Consider the following 21,878-nt stretch of genomic DNA (forward strand, 5'->3'; position numbering starts at 1 on the left):
TGTAGTATGACTCCCTGTTACAACAGATACAGTGCTGCATGACCCCTGTTACAACAGATACAATGCAGAGTGTAGCATGACTCCCTGTTACAACAGATACGGTGTAAAATGACCCTTGTTACAACAGATACAGTGTAACATGACTCCCCTGTTACAACAGATACAATGCAGCATGACTCCCTGTTACAACAGATACAGTGTAGCATGATCCCTGTTACAACAGATACAGTGTAGTATGACTCCCTGTTACAACAGATACAGTGTAGCATGACTCCCCGTTATGACATATATAGTGTAGCATGACTCCCTGTTACAACAGATACAATGCAGCATGACCCCTGTTACAACAGATACAGTGTAGCATGACCCCTGTTACAACAGATACCGTGTAGCATGACCCCTGTTACAACAGATACAGTGTAGCATGACCCTTTTACAATGGATACAGTGTAGCATGACCCCCTGTTACAACAGATACAGTGCAGCATGACCCCCTGTTACAACAGATACAGTGTAGCATGACCCCCTGTTACAACAGATACAGTGCAGCATGACCCCTGTTACAATGGATACAGTGCAGCATGACCCCTGTTACAACAGATACAATGCAGCATGACTCCCTGTTACAACAGATACAATGCAGCATGACTCCCTGTTACAACAGATACAATGCAGCATGAACCCTGTTACAACAGATACAGAGTAGCATGACTCCCTGTTACAACAGATACAGTGTAGCATGACTACCCGTTATGACGTACACAGTGTAGCATGACTCGCTGTTACAACAGATACAATGCAGCATGACTTCCTGTTACAACAGATACAGTGTAGCATGACCCCTGTTACAACAGATAAGAGTGTAGTATGACTCCCTGTTACAACAGATACAATGCAGCATGACCCCTGTTACAACAGATACAGTGTAGTATGACTCCCTGTTACAACAGATACAATGCAGCATGACTTCCTGTTACAACAGATACAGTGTAGCATGACTCCTGTTACAACAGATGCAGTGTAGCATGACTCCCCATTATGACATATACAGTGTAGCAAGACTCCCTGTTACAACAGATACAATGCAGCATGACCCCTGTTACAACAGATACAATGCAGCATGACCCCTGTTACAACAGATACAGTGTAGCGTGACTCCCTGTTACAACAGATACAATGCAGCATGACTCCCTGTTACAACAGATACAGTGCAACGTGACTTCCTGTTACAACAGATACAGTGTAGCATGACCCCTGTTAGAACAGATACAGTGTAGTATGACTCCCTGTTACAACAGATACAGTGTAGCATGACCCCTGTTACAACAGATACAGTGTAGCAAGACTCCCTGTTACAACAGATACAATGCAGCATGACTCCCTGTTACAACAGATACAGTGTAGCATGACCCCTGTTACAACAGATACAGTGCAGCGTGACTCCCTGTTACAACAGATACAGTGTAGCATGACTCCCTGTTACAACAGATACAGTGCAGCATGACCCCTGCTGGTACAACAGATCTCTATACAAAGTTGCTTAACGTCCGCAATTTCACTGCTGTTGCATACACTGCAGTCTAGCAATAGTTTCATGTCAAGTCATACAGGTATCAGTTTCAGTGAGTGGTGGGGTTTTTATGTGTTTTTTGTTGTTGTTTTTTAAATCATAAGAATGTAGGTGAAGAAGGGTGTATGTGAGGGTTTTATGGCGGTTTGACTGTGTAAGAAAATGCGTTTTAGCAGGCCAGTGGTGAATAAATAACAGAACAAGTTGACAGAGAGAATGAATGAAGTGTGTTTACTCCCCTCCTCACTCTGTGTGCCATTCTCCCTGTATCCTCTCTTTGTGTGTACAGCTTTTTTTGTCCCTGTTTTGTCCTGTTACCAACAAGCCATTGTGTCTTTCTGGATCACGTACTGAGCCCCGTCTCTGGCATGAAACTGTCCTCATTGGGATGCCAGTGGTCTTTCAAAATAAATAGCAGCCCAACCTTCCAGAAATTCTGTTTCAGTTTCATTTTTTTCTGTGCACTTGTTGTTTCCACCCCTCTTTTTTGTATTTTTGTATTTTTTATATTTTATTCCATCACTGTTGTCTGCTTTTTCTGCTTTCCCAGTGCACATACACCCCGCCACCCTGCTGCCCCCACCACTTCCTTGCTTCATGACAGAAGATAAAGTGTTTGTCAAGCTGTCCTTGCTTCATGATAATAGAAAAAGTGTCAAGCTGTTCTTGCTTCATGACAATAGAAAAAGTGTTTGTCAAGCTGTCCTTGCTACATGACAGCAGAAAAAGTGTTTGTCAAGCACAGTCCTTACTTCATGACAGAAGATAAAGTGTCTGTTAAGCTGTCTTTGCTTCATGACAGAATATAAAGTGCCAAGCTGTCCTTGCTTCATGACAGAAGATAAAGTGTTTGTCAAGCTGTCCTTGCTTCATGACAGAAGATAAAGTGTTTGTCAAGCTGTCCTCGCTTCATGACAGCAGATAAAGTGTTTGTCAAGCTGTCCTTGCTCCACGACAGAAGATAAAAGTGTTTGTCAAGCTGTTCTTGCTTCATGACAGCAGAAAAAGCATTTGTCAAGCTGTCCTTGCTTCATGACAGAAGATAAAAGTGTTTGTCAAGCTGTCTTTGCTTCATGACAGAAGATAAAAGTGTTTGTCAAGCTGTCCTTGCTTCGTCACAGAAGATAAAGTGTTTGTCAAGCTGTCCTTGCTTCATGACAGAAGATAAAGTGTTTGTCAAGCTGTCTTTGCTTCATGACAGAAGATAAAGTGTTTGTCAAGCTGTCCTTGCTTCATGACAGAAGATAAAGTGTTTGTCAAACACAGTCCTTGCTTCATGACGGCAGAAAAAGTGTTTGTCAAGGTGTCCTTGCTTCATGACAGCAGATAAAGTGTCAAGCTGTCCTTGCTTCATGACAGAAGATAAAGTGTTTGTCAAGCTGTCCTTACTTCATGACAACAGAAAAAGTGTTTGTCAAACTGTTCTTGCTTCATGACAATAGAAAAAGTGTTTTTCAAGCTGTCCTTGCTTCATGACAGAAGATAAAGTGTTTGTCAAGCTGTCCTTGCTTCATGACAGAAGATAAAGTGTTTGTCAAGCTGTCCTTGCTTCATGACAGAAGATAAAAGTGTTTGTCAAGGACAGTTCTTGCTTCATGACAGCAGATAAAGTGTCAAGCTGTCCCTGCTTTATGACAGAAAGAAAAGGGGATGGGTGTGGGTGTGTGGGGAAGAGGGATAAGGGGCTGGGGGCAAACAGGATGACGCGTGTGTGTGTGTGTGTGTGTTTAATAGACCAGTAACAAATGATCGGTGAGAAATGTGTGTGTGATAGACCAGTAACACGATGAAAAGTGAGGAGTATGTTTGTGTGTGATAGACCAGTAACACGATGATGAGTGAGGAAGATGCGTGTCTGTGTCTGTGTGACAGACCAGTAACACTACGATAAGTGAGGAAGGTATGTGCGTGTGTGTGCGTGATAGACCATGCAGTAACACTATGATAAGTGAGGAAGATGCATGTGTGTAATAAACCCCGTAACACGATGACTGGCAAGAAAGACGTGTGTTAATGTGCGTCTGTGTATGTCTGTGTAAGCCAGTAACATGATGACTGGTTTCAGGTAAGACGTGTGTGTGTTACATGATGGTGCGTGCAGCGTTTGGTCAAAATGCGTATCGCACAGACAGCGTTTCGCCAACATTGACTCACACTACAAACACTGCATGCTGTCACCTCTTTGCTTTTAACCTCACGCTTCCACCTCTACACACCCCTATACCCTCTCCCCCATATCTCCCTTTTCCCTGTCCTCCTTGGGTATTTATGTATATGAAGTGTGTGTACACTTGATTCACCATCAGCCAGTGACAGTTTTAGTGTTTTCACAGACCTCAGACTGAGTGCAGGGAATAGAACAGGGTGGTGGTGGTGAGTTTGACTGATCAACATGCGTCGCTTCTTTTATTTTTTATTTTTTAATTTTTTATCTGTCTATTCGTTTGTTTTAACAAAAATTTAGCTTTTTAGTCTGTAAACAGTCAATTGTGGTAGCAATAGGTTGTAAGAGTGGTGGAAGTTTTAGTGCAGCGGTATTAGTGTCATCATTATTGCTATTATTAATTTATCTGGTTCATTAATCACCCCCCCCACACACACACACACACACACACACACACACATTACTCGCAGTGTGGCCCATTGCGTTGTTTTCATGTTACTGAAACCCAGCTCATTGACACGTCACATCAAAGACGTCACAGTACTGACAGTGAATTTGACGTCACACTGAATAACGCAAGCTATGATTTAACGACTTGAATTTCGTAGACGGCATTTTCGAACTGTTTTTCAATTATTTCAGTGAACTCAGTCGCTACATTTGCTGCGCCAGAATAAAATCGATCAAAGTGGTGCACATGACAGTTGAGCTGGAACTTGTGGCCGGCTTGAAGATTTGGAGACGCCGAGAATAACGCTGCATGGACAGGTGAGCAAAAATTGGGTTTGTCACTTTGGGTCTCTCCGTCTGCCTTTGTCCCACACCTATCAGTTTGAGACAATAGACACTGAGACACGAGGCCAAATACACCCATCCACCACACACACACACACACACACACACACACTTCCTCTCCTTCCCCGATCACTGCCACCCAGAACCTGCTCACATTTCAAGCATGCTCATGCTTAGTGCTAACAAACACGTTCTCTCTCTCTTACCGGCAAATGCGCACGCATGTACACATACACATAAATGCACAAACATGAGCGCAGGTGCACCACCCCCCACCACACACACATACACAGAGGAGGGGGGTATATATTAATTTTCAGGACATTTGATTTAATTCCTTAAGATGCGTCTTTGATACAGTAGGCTGCACGATACAATACAGCACACAAAGCCTGTGACACCTTTCGTAGTGCTCTTTGTCAAAGGTCGCCTTTGAAAGGGAATAGAATCCGGCTTGATGACATTCGTGCGAATTTGCAAACGCATCATTTTGCGCTGCACGCAAAATCTGTTTTCCCTCCCCCCCCCTTTTTTTTTTTTCTTTTTCTTTTTCCCCACGAATAGTTATTGTTCCATACTGACGCTTTAGTTGTGTGTTCAGTCAGCCGAGACCCAAGGACCCACCTGCTGTGACTTAAAGTAACTCACTCATTCCGCAGTAGCATGAGCACAGAATTAAGCGACGCCCTCTTCTCGAATTGACCCCAAGGAAAAAAATCCTCATTCATATCGGAAGGTGTAGAAATGTGTTTAGAATTGAAATGTACAACTCAAAGACCGATTGTGAAATAAAGAATTTTCACAACGGAGATGTTATAAAAGAATACTTCTCCACGAAGAAGAACAACAGGACAAAACATGTCCAGTCAACACAGCAGGGGCAACACCAGTCATGGAAGCCATTCACGTCTCCCGTCACGCCCGTTGTGACGCAGCTCAAAGACAGCGCCACTTTCTGCCTGTATTGTATTTTCTTTTGTCACAGCGGATTTTTTGCCTGTGAAGTTCGGGCAGCTCGGCTACTGTACAGCCCAATCCATAATATTTTCCTTTTTTTTCTGTCTGCAAGTGTGTTTTACTTTCAGAGTGGATTTTTCTACAGATATTGCCAGCTAGGGACAATCCTTCCCTGGACAGCTTGGGACAGTCCTTGAGGATTCCTGGTTACACCTGGCTGCCTTGAAATGTACACGTAGACAGCCCTGTACAGCCCAGAAATAAGCAAGCAAAATACCTCCTTTGAGCCTTCCTCCATTCATGTGCAACGCGCTCACCGGCCATACTAATGACAACATAAAACACAAACAGCCCGGGGTTGTTTTTTTCTTTCTCTTACACAAATAGCTGCTGAACAATGGCACTTTTTGGTCCAGTGGGAAGCCGGTTCAGTCTGGGAAAGGAACTGGTTTCAGTGTTTGATCACCATCGCTTTAGGTAGAACATCAATATTTCTATGTCCTTGGCCAGGCCACTAGTGGAAGATAAATGACCACACAGTTTTCACTCATAACGCCACGGGACCTCAACTGAACCCTAAAACTTGTAAAACATCTTTCACTGTTACGGGTCAAGGGCACTAAACATCAACAAACATATCCGTGGTGACAAACTCACGGGTGGGGTGGCCACTTTCGTCCGACACCGAACGTTGAAGCCAAAAAGAAATCTGAATACACACACAACATATGGCTGTTAGTGGAAGGTCTGAATGGGATCAGGGCTGCAGTGAACAGTACCTGGCGGAATGAATGGCAACGACAGAGTGAGTGGTGACAGTGTGTGGTACAGATTACAGCTCAGTGGACCGGGGTGGACAGTGTTATGACCATGGCAGCAGGACGGGGCAGGACGAAGTCACAGCTAAGGTCAGTACCCGCTCTGTGTGTGTGTGTGTGAAGGGGGTGTCCGCATTGACTGATGGACTCAATGGGAACACGGCAGGTGAGAGAGTTGTCCGTCCATGCACGAATCAAACATGGACGGGGGGGGGGGGGGAGGGCCAAGGCGTGACGTAGAACAGTCACTGTTCCCTCTCCTTGCGTCCCTCCCTCACATCACCATTGGTCAGTGTTCCCTCTCCGTGTATCCCTCCCTCACATCACTGGTCAGTGTTCCCTGTCCTTGTATCCCTCCCTCACATCACAACAGGTCAGTGTTCCCTCTGTGTATCCCTCCCTCACATCACAACAGGTCAGTGTTCCCTCTCCGTGTATCCCTCCCTCACATCACTGGTCAGTGTTCCCTGTCCTTGTATCCCTCCCTCACATCACAACAGGTCAGTGTTCCCTGTCCTTGTATCCCACCCTCACATCACAACAGGTCAGTGGTCCCTGTCCTTGTATCCCTCCCTAACATCACAACAGGTCAGTGTTCCCTCTCCGTGTATCCCTCCCTCACATCACAACAGGTCAGTGTTCCCTGTCCTTGTATCCCTCCCTCACATCACAACAGGTCAGTGTTCCCTCTCCGTGTGTCCCTCCCTCACATCACTAGTCAGTGTTCCCTGTCCTTGTATCCCTCCCTCACATCACAACAGGTCAGTGTTCCCTCTCCTTGTACCCCTCCGTCACATCACAACAGGTCAGTGTTCCCTGTCCTTGTATCCCTCCCTCACATCACAACTGTTCAGTGTTCCCTGTCCTTGTATCTGCCCCTCACATCACCACTGGCCAGTGTTCCCTGTCCTTGTATCCCTCCATCACATCACAACAGGTCAGTGTTCCCTGTCCTTGTATCCCTCCCTCACATCACAACAGGTCAGTGTTCCCTGTCCTTGTATCCCTCCCTCACATCACAACTGGTCAGTGTTTCCCTGTCCTTGTATCCCTCCCGGTCCCTCACATCACCACTTGTCAGTGTTCCCTGTCCCTGTATCCGTCCCTCACATCACAACAGGTCAGTGTTCCCTGTCCTTGTATCCCTCCCTCACATCACAGCTGTTCAGTGTTCCCTGTCCTTGTATCCCTCCTGGTCCCTCACATCACCACTTGTCAGTGTTCCCTGTCCCTGTATCCGTCCATCACATCACCATTTGTCAGTGTTCCCTGTCCTTGTATCCGTCCCTCACATCACCACTGGTCAGTGTTCCCTGTCCTTGTATCCGTCCCTCACATCACCACTGGTCAGTGTTCCATGTCCTTGTATCCGTCCCTCACATCACTGGTCAGTGTTCCCTGTCCTTGTATCCGTCCCTCACATCATCACTGGTCAGTGTTCCCTGTCCTTGTATCCGTCCCTCACATCATCACTGGCCAGTGTTCCCTGTCCTTGTATCCGTCCCTCACACCACTGGTCAGTGTTCTCTCTCCTTGTATCCTTCCCTCACATCACAGCTGTTCAGTGTTCCCTGTCCTTGTATCCCTCCGTCACATAACAACAGGTCAGTGTTCCCTGTCCTTGTATCCCTCCCTCACACCACTGGTCAGCGTTCCCTGTCCTTGTATCCCTCCCGGTCCCTCACATCACCACTTGTCAGTGTTCCCTGTCCCTGTATCCGTCCCTCACATCACAACAGGTCAGTGTTCCCTGTCCTTGTATCCCTCCCTCACATCACAGCTGTTCAGTGTTCCCTGTCCTTGTATCCCTCCCGGTCCCTCACATCACCACTTGTCAGTGTTCCCTGTCCCTGTATCCGTCCATCACATCACCATTTGTCAGTGTTCCCTGTCCTTGTATCCGTCCCTCACATCACCACTGGTCAGTGTTCCCTGTCCTTGTATCCGTCCCTCACATCACCACTGGTCAGTGTTCCCTGTCCTTGTATCCCTCTCTCACATCATCACTGGTCAGTGTTCCCTGTCCTTGTATCCGTCACTCACATCACTGGTCAGTATTCTCTGTCCTTGTATCCGTCCCTCACATCATCACTGGTCAGTGTTCCCTGTCCTTGTATCCGCCCCTCACATCACTGGTCAGTGTTCCCTGTCCTTGTATCCGTCCCTCACATCACTGGTCAGTGTTCCCTGTCCTTGTATCCGTCCCTCACATCATCACTGGTCAGTGTTCCCTGTCCTTGTATCCGTCCCTCACATCATCACTGGTCAGTGTTCCCTGTCCTTGTATCCGTCCCTCACACCACTGGTCAGTGTTCTCTCTCCTTGTATCCCTCCCTCACATCACAGCTGTTCAGTGTTCCCTGTCCTTGTATCCCTCCGTCACATCACAACAGGTCAGTGTTCCCTGTCCTTGTATCCCTCCCTCACACCACTGGTCAGTGTTCCCTATCCTTGTATCCCTCCCTCACATCACAACAGGTCAGTGTTCCCTATCCTTGTATCCCTCCCTCACATCACAACAGGTCAGTGTTCCCTCTCCTTGTATACCTCCCTCCATCACATCACCACTTGTCAGTGTTCCCTGTCCTTGTATCCCTCCCTCACATCACCACTTGTTAGTGTTCCCTGTCCTTGTATACGTCCCTGACATCACCACTGGTCATAGTTCCTTGTCCTTGTATCCCTCACTCCCTCACATCATCACTGGTCATTGTTCCCTGTCCTTGTATCCGTCCCTCACATCACCACTGGTCAGTGTTCCCTGTCCTTGTGTCCCTCCCTCACATCACAACAAATCAGTGTCCCCTCTCCTTGTATCCCTCCCTCACACCACTGGTCAGTGTTCTCTCTCCATGTATCCCTCCCTCACATCACCACTGGTCAGTGTTTCTTGCCCTTGTATCCCTCCCTCACATCACAGCTGTTCAGTGTTCCCTGTCCTTGTATCCCTCCCAGTCCCTCACATCAGCACTTGTCAGTGTTCCCTGTCCCTGTATCCGTCCATCACATCACCATTTGTCAGTGTTCCCTGTCCTTGTATCCGTCCCTCACATCACCACTGGTCAGTGTTCCCTGTCCTTGTGTCCCTCCCTCACATCACCACTTTTCAGTGTTCCCTGTCCCTGTATCCGTCCCTCACATCACCACTGGTCAGTGTTCCCTGTCCTTGTATCCGTCCCTCACATCATCACTGGCCAGTGTTCCCTGTCCTTGTATCCGTCCCTCACACCACTGGTCAGTGTTCTCTCTCCTTGTATCCTTCCCTCACATCACAGCTGTTCAGTGTTCCCTGTCCTTGTATCCCTCCGTCACATCACAACAGGTCAGTGTTCCCTGTCCTTGTATCCCTCCCTCACACCACTGGTCAGCGTTCCCTGTCCTTGTATCCCTCCCTCACATCACAACAGGTCAGTGTTCCCTGTCCTTGTATCCCTCCCTCACATCACAACTGGTCAGTGTTTCCCTGTCCTTGTATCCCTCCCGGTCCCTCACATCACCACTTGTCAGTGTTCCCTGTCCCTGTATCCGTCCCTCACATCACAACAGGTCAGTGTTCCCTGTCCTTGTATCCCTCCCTCACATCACAGCTGTTCAGTGTTCCCTGTCCTTGTATCCCTCCTGGTCCCTCACATCACCACTTGTCAGTGTTCCCTGTCCCTGTATCCGTCCATCACATCACCATTTGTCAGTGTTCCCTGTCCTTGTTTCCGTCCCTCACATCACCACTGGTCAGTGTTCCCTGTCCTTGTATCCGTCCCTCACATCACCACTGGTCAGTGTTCCCTGTCCTTGTATCCCTCCCTCACATCATCACTGGTCAGTGTTTCCTGTCCTTGTATCTGTCCCTCACATCACTGGTCAGTATTCCCTGTCCTTGTATCCCTCCCTCACATCATCACTGGTCAGTGTTCCCTGTCCTTGTATCCGTCCCTCACATCACTGGTCAGTGTTCCCTGTCCTTGTATCCGTCCCTCACATCACTGGTCAGTGTTCCCTGTCCTTGTATCCGTCCCTCACATCATCACTGGTCAGTGTTCCCTGTCCTTGTATCCGTCCCTCACATCATCACTGGTCAGTGTTCCCTGTCCTTGTATCCGTCCCTCACACCACTGGTCAGTGTTCTCTCTCCTTGTATCCCTCCCTCACATCACAGCTGTTCAGTGTTCCCTGTCCTTGTATCCCTCCGTCACATCACAACAGGTCAGTGTTCCCTGTCCTTGTATCCCTCCCTCACACCACTGGTCAGTGTTCCCTATCCTTGTATCCCTCCCTCACATCACAACAGGTCAGTGTTCCCTATCCTTGTATCCCTCCCTCACATCACAACAGGTCAGTGTTCCCTCTCCTTGTATACCTCCCTCCATCACATCACCACTTGTCAGTGTTCCCTGTCCTTGTATCCCTCCCTCACATCACCACTTGTTAGTGTTCCCTGTCCTTGTATCCGTCCCTCACATCACCACTGGTCATAGTTCCTTGTCCTTGTATCCCTCACTCCCTCACATCATCACTGGTCATTGTTCCCTGTCCTTGTATCCGTCCCTCACATCACCACTGGTCAGTGTTCCCTGTCCTTGTGTCCCTCCCTCACATCACAACAAATCAGTGTCCCCTCTCCTTGTATCCCTCCCTCACACCACTGGTCAGTGTTCCCTCTCCATGTATCCCTCCCTCACATCACCACTGGTCAGTGTTTCTTGCCCTTGTATCCCTCCCTCACATCACAGCTGTTCAGTGTTCCCTGTCCTTGTATCCCTCCCAGTCCCTCACATCACCACTTGTCAGTGTTCCCTGTCCTTGTATCCGTCCCTCACATCACAACTGGTCAGTGTTCCCTGTTCTTGTGTCCCTCCCTCACATCACCACTTGTCAGTGTTCCCTGTCCCTGTATCCGTCCCTCACATCACCACTGGTCAGTGTTCCCTGTCCTTGTGTCCCTCCCTCACATCACAACAAATCAGTGTCCCCTCTCCTTGTATCCCTCCCTCACACCACTGGTCAGTGTTCCCTCTCCATGTATCCCTCCCTCACATCACCACTGGTCAGTGTTTCTTGCCCTTGTATCCCTCCCTCACATCACAGCTGTTCAGTGTTCCCTGTCCTTGTATCCCTCCCAGTCCCTCACATCACCACTTGTCAGTGTTCCCTGTCCCTGTATCCGTCCATCACATCACCATTTGTCAGTGTTCCCTGTCCTTGTATCCGTCCCTCACATCACAACTGGTCAGTGTTCCCTGTTCTTGTGTCCCTCCCTCACATCACCACTTGTCAGTGTTCCCTGTCCCTGTATCCGTCCCTCACATCACCACTGGTCAGTGTTCCCTGTCCTTGTATCCGTCCCTCACATCACAACAAATCAGTGTCCCCTCTCCTTGTATCCCTCCTTCACACCACTGGTCAGTGTTCCCTCTCCATGTATCCCTCCCTCACATCACCACTGGTCAGTGTTTCCTGTCCTTGTATCCCTCCCTAACATCATGACTGAGGCGTGACGGGTTGTAAAATGGTAATGAACGTCATAGTTCATCTCGTTCTTGCCTCATGCGGTTTTTGTACAGCCCACAAACACAAGGTAATTCACAGCGCCGTTTTCCCCTGTCTGTCTGTCTGTCTGTCTCTCTCTCTCTCTCTGAATTAGTATGACTGGAATCCTTCCGATGGAAAGACAGAAGAGAGGAGTCACAAAGTCAGATAACTGTGGTGGAACATTATTGATAACATACACCAGAGTTTACTTTTCCTGTTCAAGTGCAGATGTGCATGATTTATTTTGGCAGGTGCCTAAAATCCTGACAGGAAACTGTTTTGGGAAATGGACTCCATGCTTGACAGTGGGTCTCGCCAAAAAAGCAGATAATTATCAGCAAAGGTCAGGACAAAAGGTCAGTCCACATGCGAACAGTGATAAGGAACTGGAACCAAACGCTGATAAGAACTCGAGGCACAGTCCAGCCGAAAGCCTTGAAGGGGAAATCGGGTCACAGAAAGTGCCGAGGAACTGTGTGGGAACGTCAGCGATGTGTTCCGTGTGACCCTGTCTGCTGTGACAGCCAGGGGAAAACAATAGTCGGCAACCGCAGTGTCAGTACTCACAGACATTCTGATGCGAACGTCTGTAAATGGGTCTGGAAAAATCACAAACGTGACGTTGTTATCCTTTGGTGTTGACAGTGGACAACTGAGTTTGATGTGTGCAGCCATGTGACAGCGAAGCTGAAGGGTGATTGATGACCACGTCTTTGCCGTTTGTTGAAAACTAGGATGATGTGGTGTGGGTGTGGAGGGGTCAGCACATCAAGGCAGGCAGTGTGATTGCCACCAAGGGAATGCTTGGGGAACTCAGCACATCAACACGACACGGAGCTTGACTGCAGCTTGCGTGCTGGATGCCCTGTTGTCTCCGAACTGACCTGAAACAGCCTGCAAGGACTGCTGGTTGCCCTCCTTAATGTTCTGAGCCTTTTCCGCGTGCACTGTGGTGTCAGTGAGACATCTTTCTGACTGTGCTCATGCAGTGTTCACCACCTTCAGTGACACACACCGTAGTTCACTGCCACGTTCACCGTGAGGCGATAAAGCCACTACAGACACGTTACTGCTGGAACACTACTTTGTATTCATCACAGCATTTAGCAGTGCTGGCTGGGGCCCAGTAAGTGACTTGTCAGACTTGAGGAGAGCAGAACAGACTGACTGGGGCCCAGTAAGTGACTTGTCACACTTGAGGGGAGCAGAACAGACTGACTGGGGCCCAGTAAGTGACTTATCAGACTTGAGGAGAGCAGAACAGACAGACTGTGGCCCAGTAAGTGACTTGTCACACTTGAGAGCAGAACAGTGACTGGGGCCCAGTAAGTAACTTGTCAGACTTGAGGAGAGCAGAACAGACTGACTGGGGCCCAGTAAGTAACTTGTCAGACTTGAGGAGAGCAGAACAGACTGACTGGGGCCCAGTAAGTGACTTGTCACACTTGAGAGCAGAACAGACTGGCTAGTGCCCAACAAGTGCCCGTCACGTGACCAGCACTGCCAGATGGTGGCTGCATAGCGTGCTGTGGTCCTGACCTGGCTTTGTCACGGCCGTCAGTGGTCAGTGAATGACGACACTGACCTTCAGCGTCCCTCCACCACGGTCACCGACAAGCCCGCCATGACCTCAAAACGTCGTCGCCGAGTTAAACTACTTGAGTTGTAAGCCATTTCACAGCGTTGGGTGGTTGGCTGTGTGAAGTTTCTACCATTTTTGACTCACTTGTGTAAACAAAGTGAGTCTATGTTTTAACCCGGTGTTCGGTTGTCTGTGTGTGTGTGTGTGTCCGTGTGTCTGTGTGTCCGTGGTAAATTTTAACATTGACATTTTCTCTGCAAATACTTTGTCAGTTGACACAAAATTTGGCATAAAAATAGGAAAAATTCAGTTCTTTCCAGTCATCTTGTTTAAAACAATATTGCACCTCTGGGATGGGCACAAAAAAAAAAAAAAAAAAAAGTGAAGCCTAATTATATGCAAACTGCATTTACTGTTATATTTATATTTTTTGTATTCTCTAAACTTGGCACTTTGATCTGATATTCTGACCCAACAACAAGAGCAGTCATCATTATCATTTTTTGTTCAAACAGGAACTTCTTTTGCTAAGCATGGAATTTTAATTTATTTTGCAAACGTTTTGGTGCAGATGGTAAAAAGAGGGAAATTACTCTGTAATTAATCCTAGGGGACTTAATTTATCACAAGTGAGTCTTGAAGGCCTTGCCTCTCTTGTTCTATTTTCATTTAATGTTCCGTATGTGTACTCACAGGATGGAGGTTCAGGCACTAACAAGGTCTGCGCTATGATGACCTGGGAGATGGGTTTTACTAACAGGTCTGCACGATGTTGACTTGGGAGATGGGTTTTACTAACAGGTCTGCACGATGTTGACCTGGGAGATGGGTTTTAACTAACAGGTCTGCACTATGTTGACCTGGGAGATGGGTTTTACTAACAGGTCTGCACTATGTTGACCTGGAACATGGGTTTTACTAACAGGTCTGCTCTATGTTGACCTGGGAGATGGGTTTTACTAACAGGTCTGGTCTATGTTGACCTGGGAGATGGGTTTTACTAACAGGTCTGCACTATGTTGACCTGGGAGATGGGTTTTACTAACAGGTCTGCACGGTGTTGACCTGGGAGATGGGTTTTACTAACAGGTCTGTACTATGTTGACCTGGGAGATGGGTTTTACTAACTGGTCTGCACGGTGTTGACCTGGGAGATGGGTTTTACTAACAGGTCTGCACTGTGTTGACCTGGGAGATGGGTTTTACTAACAGGTCTGTACTATGTTGACCTGGGAGATGGGTTTTATTAACAGGTCTACACTGTGTTGACCTGGGAGATGGGTTTTACTAACAGGTCTGCTCTATGTTGACCTGGGAGATGGGTTTTACTAACAGTTCTGCACTATGTTGACCTGGGAAATGGGTAAAATAACAAGCCTTAACCCGCCAGGCACTAACAGGTCTGCACTATGTTGACCTGGAGATGGGTAAAATTACAAGCTTTAACCCACCAGGCGCAGCCGGGATTGGAACCCAGGACCTTCATAGATATATTGAACGTCTAGTGCTCTAACCGTCTGACTGACTGTATCTATCTGTCCCTGTGTGTGTGCGTGTGCGTGTGTGCGCCCATGCGCTGATAAATGCATGAGCGAGCTTGCGCGTCTGTGCGAACACATGCGCGTCTATATATATGTACATATGCGTGTATATGTGACTCAAAGGTGTGCATGTATAACTGTGTAGGTCTGCCCTTAAGAAGAACTGATCATTATTCAAAATTAGTGTTTTTGCTCTTTGTCCACAGGACTTCTTCTTGTCTAGTAGTAGTAGTTGTTGTTATCTTGTTATGATTGTTTAACATTGTGTCTTTAGCACAGTGTTTGTCAGCAACCTGCTTTCAGTTTCAGTTTCTCAAGAAGGCATCACTGTGTTCGGACGAATCCATATACGCTACACCACATCTGTTTGGCAGACAGCAGCATAACCCAAAGAGATTGTCAGGCCTTGAGTGCATGCATATTTGTATATCTATCAGAGTGGATTTCTTTTACAGAATTTTGCCAGAGGACAACACTTTTGTTGCCATGGGTTCTTTTTCAGAGCACTAAGTGCGATGCTGCACACGGGACTGCCCTACACCCCAGAGGGCATAATGGGCAGTCAAGAACAAGGTCATACAGGAAAATGGGACCCAAAACAAAACGTGGTGTACTCTTGCCCAAGAAATGGAGTATATATCTAAAGTACAGAAATTATTGAAGCGCCGCCACTAGAAAACCCACAAAATAAAATGCCTGGACACACAAGCAAAGCACAGGACTGGGTCACAGCTGCAGTCAAGGCACACTTGTCCCACAATACCACTGCCAGCTAAACGTCCCACAATACCACTGCCAGCTAAACGCCCCACAATACCACTGCCAGCTAAACGTCCCACAATACCACTCCCAGCTAAACGTCAATACCACTGCCAGCTAAACGCCCCACAATACCACTGCCAGCTAAACGTCCCACAATACCACTGCCAGCTAAACGCCCCACAATACCACTACCAGCTAAACGCCCCACAATACCACTGCCAGCTAAACGTCCCACAATACCACTGCCAGCTAAACGCCCCACAATACCACTGCCAGCTAAACGTCCCACAATACCACTCCCAGCTAAACGTCAATACCACTGCCAGCTAAACGTCCCACAATACCACTGCCAGCTAAACGTTAATACCACTGCCAGCTAAACGCCCCACAATACCACTTGCCAGCTAAACGTCAATACCACTGCCAGCTAAACGCCCCACAATACCACTGCCAGCCACAATACCACTGCCAGCTAAACGCCCCACAATACCACTGCCAGCTAAACGCCCAAACGATGCCACCCACTGTCATCAACACCCAGCGCTCAGTTCCCGTCACCCACACCCACACCACACCCACTACACACCCTTATCTCCTCACCCCCCTTTTTTTTTTCACGCATAAACTCTGTAGGTGGAATCGATTTTTATGTCCACATTTTTCCAAAGTTGTTTGAACAAATTCAGAGGCTGTTCCCTCCTCGCCCTAACTTCACAACTAATGTCTTTATCAACAAAGCTACAGGTTGAACGGACTGTTCCCGTCCACAGTCACAGCAATGTTCCCGTCCTCAGTCCCAAGGTAGAGGTTCAAAGTCCACACACAGCAATATTACCGTCCTCAATCCCAAGGTAGAGGTTTACAGTTGAAATAAAAGTATGCATTCAGCAATGTTCCCGCCCTCAGTACCAAGGTAGAGGTTTACATTTGAAAAGTCCACATACAGCAATGTTCCCGTCCTCAGTGCCAAGGTAGAGGTTTACATTTGAAAAGTCCACATACAGCAATGTTCCCGTCCTCAGTCCCAAGGTAGAGGTTTACATTTGAAAAGTCCACATACAGCAATGTTCCCGTCCTCAGTCCCAAGGTAGAGGTTTACATTTGAAAAGTCCACTGACATACAGAAATGTTCCCGTCCTCAGTCCCAAGGTAGAAGTTTACATTTGAAAAGTCCACATACAGCAATGTTCCCGTCCTCAGTCCCAAGGTAGAGGTTTACATTTGAAAAGTCCACATACAGCAATGTTCCCGTCAGTCCCAAAGTAGAGGTTTACATTTGAAAAGTCCACTGACATACAGAAATGTTCCCGTCCTCAGTCCCAAGGTAGAAGTTTACAATTGAAAAGTCCACATACAGCAATGTTCCCGTCCACTGTCCCAAGGTAGATGTTTACAGTTGAAAAGTCCACAGACAGCAAAGCCAGCCAGTCTGTGGCATGGCAACGCCCGTAAAAGACGTGTTTAATTGATACCGCTCGTGCTTTTTCCTGGGAGGGGGGGGGGGGGGGGGGGACTGAAACGGAACAAACCTGGGTCTAAAGATCGCGCAGGATGGTGCAAATCTCTATTAAAATACAGACAAAATGATGATAAAAAAAAAAAACCCGCCGTAACTGCTTTCTCTTTGGCCACTGATGAAGACCTCATATTAATTTTTGTGACCTTCGACAATAGGACAGTGTCGTTCGTCTTTTTGCCATGTGAGGATAAAACAAAGAGGACCCACTACGTATAGCGTACACCCCACACCCCAGAAAGCAAAGCTGAAAATTATTTCAGACAATTTCAGTGGAGGGAAAAAGACAAGAAAGTGTCTAACGGAAAGTGGAAGTGAATGGGTGATGAACAATGAAGTAAGGATACAATGAAGGGACGAAGACAAAGATACAGAGAAATAACAGTAGAAAGGAACACACAAAGAGCTAAAAAAGAGAGAAACGCACAATCCGGGTTGTTCACTGTTAAATGTGGCACTGATTTTGATTGCAGATTTGGATCCAGATTCTCAGTGTATATTCTGATTGCAGGTTTCGGATCAAGATTCTGGGAGTGTCCATTCTGATCACCCTGCTCATAAACTTCTGCCTGTATCTGTTCTACTTTGGTAAGTTTGGAGCTACACAATGATATACGTAGCTGGGTATTTTCCCAGTGCATGGCCTCCAGAGCTGTATTCTGTTCAGTGGTGTGCATTAATCAATGACGCTTCGGGTTTGTAGATATGTTGTTCTTGTGCTGACACTGTATCTGAGATAAGTGTGACAAGCAGGATGTAATTCAGTCTGTCCGTCTCTATCTTTAATTCTGTCTGTCTGCCTGCCTGTTTGTATCCGTCTGTCCATCGCAGTCATCACCACTGTTACCGTCATCAACAACATCAGCGAGACAAATCTGACGGCTTTGCTCTTTGGAAAGCACAAGCACAGGTGTGTGTTTTTATCAGCCTAACGAGGAAGCGGTCGTGATTGCACAAACGCCACGCACACACACACACACACACACACACACACACACACACACACACACACACACACACTTGTGCACAAAGAGGGAGAGATAAAGGACTTCGAAATTCATATCAGCTTATTTACACACGTCCTTTTCGCCGTTTCTCTATGTTAAGTGTTTGGCATTTGTAGACATTGCGCAGCCTAACTTGTGTAAACAGTGTGTAGTGTTTGACAGCATGTGTAAACCATCTGTAGTGGCTGACCCTGTCTCCCCTTGTACATCAACATTGTCCCTGACCCTGTCTCCCCTTGTACATCAACATTGTCCCTGATCCTGTCTTCCCATGTACATCAACATTGTCCCTGTTCCTGTCTCCCCTTGTACATCAACGTTGTCCCTGACCCTGTCTTCCGATGTACAGCAACATTGTCCGTAACCCTATCTCCCCTTGTACATCAACATTGCCCCTGACCCTGTCTCCCCTTGTACATCAACATTGTCCCTGATCCTGTCTCCCCTTGTACATCAACATTGTCCTACATCCTGACCTTGTCTTCCTTTATACATCAACATTGTCCCTGACCCTATCTCCCCTTGTACATCAACATTGCCCCTGACCCTGTCTCCCCTTGTACATCAACATTGCCCCTGATCCTGTCTCCCCTTGTACATCAACACTGTCCCTGACCCTGTCTCCCCTTGTACATCAACATTATCCGTGACCCTGTCTCCCCTTGTACATCAACATTGCCCCTGACCCTGTCTCCCCTTGTACATCAACATTGTCCCTGACCCTGTCTCCCCTTGTACATCAACATTGTCCCTGACCCTGTCTCCCCTTGTACATCAACATTGTCCCTGACCCTGTCTTCCCTTGTACATCAACATTGTCCCTGACCCTGTCTCCCCTTGTACATCAACATTGTCCCTGACCCTGTCTCCCCTTGTACATCAACATTGTCCCTGACCATGTCTCCCCTTGTACATCAACTTTGTCCCTGATCCCGTCTCCCCTTGTACATCAACATTGTCCCTGACCCTGTCTCCCCTTGTACATCAACATTGTCCCTGACCCTGTCTCCCCTTGTACATCAACTTTGTCCCTGATCCCGTCTCACCTTGTACATCAACATTGTCCCTGATCCCGTCTCCCCTTGTACATCAACATTGTCCCTGATCCTGTCTCTCCTTGTACATCAACATTGTCCCACATCCTGACCCTGTCTCCCCTTGTACATCAACATTGTCCCTGACCCTGTCTCCCCTTGTACATCAACATTGTCCCTGACCCTGTCTCCCCTTGTACATCAACATTGTCCCTGACCCTGTCTCTCCTTGTACATCAACATTGTCCCACATCCTGACACTGTCTCCCCTTGTACATCAGCATTGTCCCTGACCCTGTCTCCCCTTGTACATCAACATTGTCCCTGACCCTGTCTCTCCTTGTACATCAACATTATCCCTGACACTGTCTCCCCTTGTACATCAACATTGTCCCTGACACTGTCTCTCCTTGTACATCAACATTGTCCCACATCCTGACCCTGTCTTCCCTTGTACATCAACATTGTCCTTGTCCCTGTCTTCCCTAGTACATCAACATTGTCCCTGACCCTGTCTCTCCTTGTACATCAGCATTGTCCCTGACCCTGTCTCCCCTTGTACATCAACATTGTCCCTGATCCTGTCTTCCCATGTACATCAACATTGTCCCTGACCCTGTCTCCCCTTGTACATCAACACTGTCCCTGACCCTGTCTCCCCTTGTACATCAACACTGTCCCCGACACTGTCTCCCCTTGTACATCAACACTGTCCCTGACCCTGTCTCCCCTTGTACATCAACACTGTCCCTGATCCTGTCTTCCCATGTACATCAACATTGTCCCTGACCCTGTCTCCCCTTGTACATCAACACTGTCCCTGACCCTGTCTCCCCTTGTACATCAACACTGTCCCTGATCCTGTCTTCCCATGTCCATCAACATTGTCCCTGTTCCTGTCTCCCCTTGTACATCAACATTGTCCCACATCCTGACCCTGTCTCCCCTTGTACATCAACACTGTCCCTGATCCTGTCTTCCCATGTCCATCAACATTGTCCCTGTTCCTGTCTCCCCTTGTACATCAACATTGTCCCACATCCTGACCCTGTCTCCCCTTGTACATCAACATTGTCCCACATCTTGACCCTGTCTATTCTTGTACATCAACATTGTCCCAGCAGAAGTGAAGAATACTGTTATCAGGGGGGGATTGTTTCTGACAGCAAGCTGTTACTTTGATCTGCATTGTAGCCGACTGCAGTTCAAGTTAAGGACACAGCAGTAAGATATACCGTAGCCAGATTCAAAATGCTGGCAGGTTCAGTGCTTTCGTTTCGATTGCGAACTGCGTTCCCCAAAGCTGTGTGCTTTTCAGTTTTACATTTCCCATTTGTGACAGCATAAAACATTTCTTTTGAAACGTATCATGATGCTCATCAAATTTTAACATAATTTTTGGGATAGAGCTATTCATTTCTTCTCCGTGGATGAACAGAAATGGATTGTGTGCTTAACATTTGTGGATGTATTGCATTTTCAGGCAAGTATACTGACAAAAGTGGTTTATAAGGGTCCCAAAGAAAGAGAATTAGCATATATTTACCCACCTCCTGTATTTATACCCCAGCTAATTGAAACTTGACGGACCAGACTGGTAAATTATCTTTTTTTTTTATATAAAAATACACAAGAAAATCAGTATGAAAAATCCCTTAAGCCCGGCCGGGTCAAGTATTGCCTTTAGCCACCCGACAGATGAGAAATATTTCTTCTTTGGAGGAACCACATTCCAGTTTGCTTGTACCCGTTATACAGGGTTTCTGTAAAATGTTCTGAAGCCAGCATGCATATTTTAGAAAGCCTGCAAACTGAGAACTGTCCAACAACCAGACGAAACAGTTCTGATTTTGTTAACAGCTACTCAGATCGCATCAGCCCTGTCACTGTGACTGAATCTATTCCTATTCAAACACCTCCCTCGTCGACTGAAAATCAGGCAGAATGGGAAGTAAAAGTGACCAGGAGTTTAATTGTAACGCAGTTACTTTTTTATTCCTTTTTTCTTCTTCTTCTTTTTTTATTTTTTTATTTTAATTTTTATTTCGGTATTCCTGATATGGCCATATGCAGTCGGCTGGATAATAAGCAAGTGTCAAAATAATGTCAGATTATCTTCTGGTGTGCAGACCAGAGCATGGCAGGACAGACCCTGAGCCCTCACAGTGAAGGATCTGACCAGGCCCAGAGCCATCACAGTAAAGGAGTTGACCAGGACCTAGGAGTTGATCAAGCCCCGAGTCATCACAGTGAAGGAGATGAGAAAGACGGAGTACAAACAATCGGTGAGTTTGTAATCACCTTCTGGAATGGTCACACACATGGCAGCCCTTTATCGACGCACTCTTGTGAACACGGTTTCTTGTAATCACTCTTGATGTGAGTGTCCAGTGTGTGTGTGTGTGTGTGTGTGTGTATGTTTGGACCCAGACAGCTATACAGTGTATGGTGCCACAGGGGACCCTGTGCCGGTGATCGTGTGGTGGGACCCAGTTGCCGGACAGACAGACCAAGACATACAGTGTGGATCTCGCTCCTGTCACGTCACTGTCGACAGGGCCCGCTGGCAGGAACAGGAAGTCATGGTCAGTCATGTCCCCCCCACC

General features: G+C 47.2%; 1 protein-coding gene across 4 annotated transcripts in view; it reads left to right on the forward strand.

Annotated features, from left to right (window-relative positions):
- Window positions 1-4,375: 4,375 nt before the first annotated feature.
- Window positions 4,376-21,878, forward strand: part of LOC143298356 (GDP-fucose protein O-fucosyltransferase 3-like) — a 32,026-nt gene continuing 14,523 nt past the window's right edge. Inside the window, exons 1-5 of one of the 4 annotated variants that reach the window (XM_076611248.1) lie at window positions 4,376-4,502; window positions 12,082-13,495; window positions 17,743-17,819; window positions 21,402-21,557; window positions 21,730-21,857. In XM_076611248.1, the coding sequence (XP_076467363.1) occupies window positions 13,455-13,495; window positions 17,743-17,819; window positions 21,402-21,557; window positions 21,730-21,857 (402 nt within the window). In that variant the 5' untranslated portion in view covers window positions 4,376-4,502; window positions 12,082-13,454. Of the gene's footprint in view, window positions 4,503-6,209; window positions 6,395-12,081; window positions 13,496-17,742; window positions 17,820-21,401; window positions 21,558-21,729; window positions 21,858-21,878 lie in introns of those variants that run through there. The other 3 variants (XM_076611250.1, XM_076611251.1, XM_076611247.1) reach the window with 3 other exon arrangements.

Source organism: Babylonia areolata, chromosome 23 (genome assembly GCF_041734735.1).
Source record: "Babylonia areolata isolate BAREFJ2019XMU chromosome 23, ASM4173473v1, whole genome shotgun sequence".
Classification (NCBI taxonomy): Eukaryota; Metazoa; Mollusca; class Gastropoda; order Neogastropoda; family Buccinidae; genus Babylonia; species Babylonia areolata.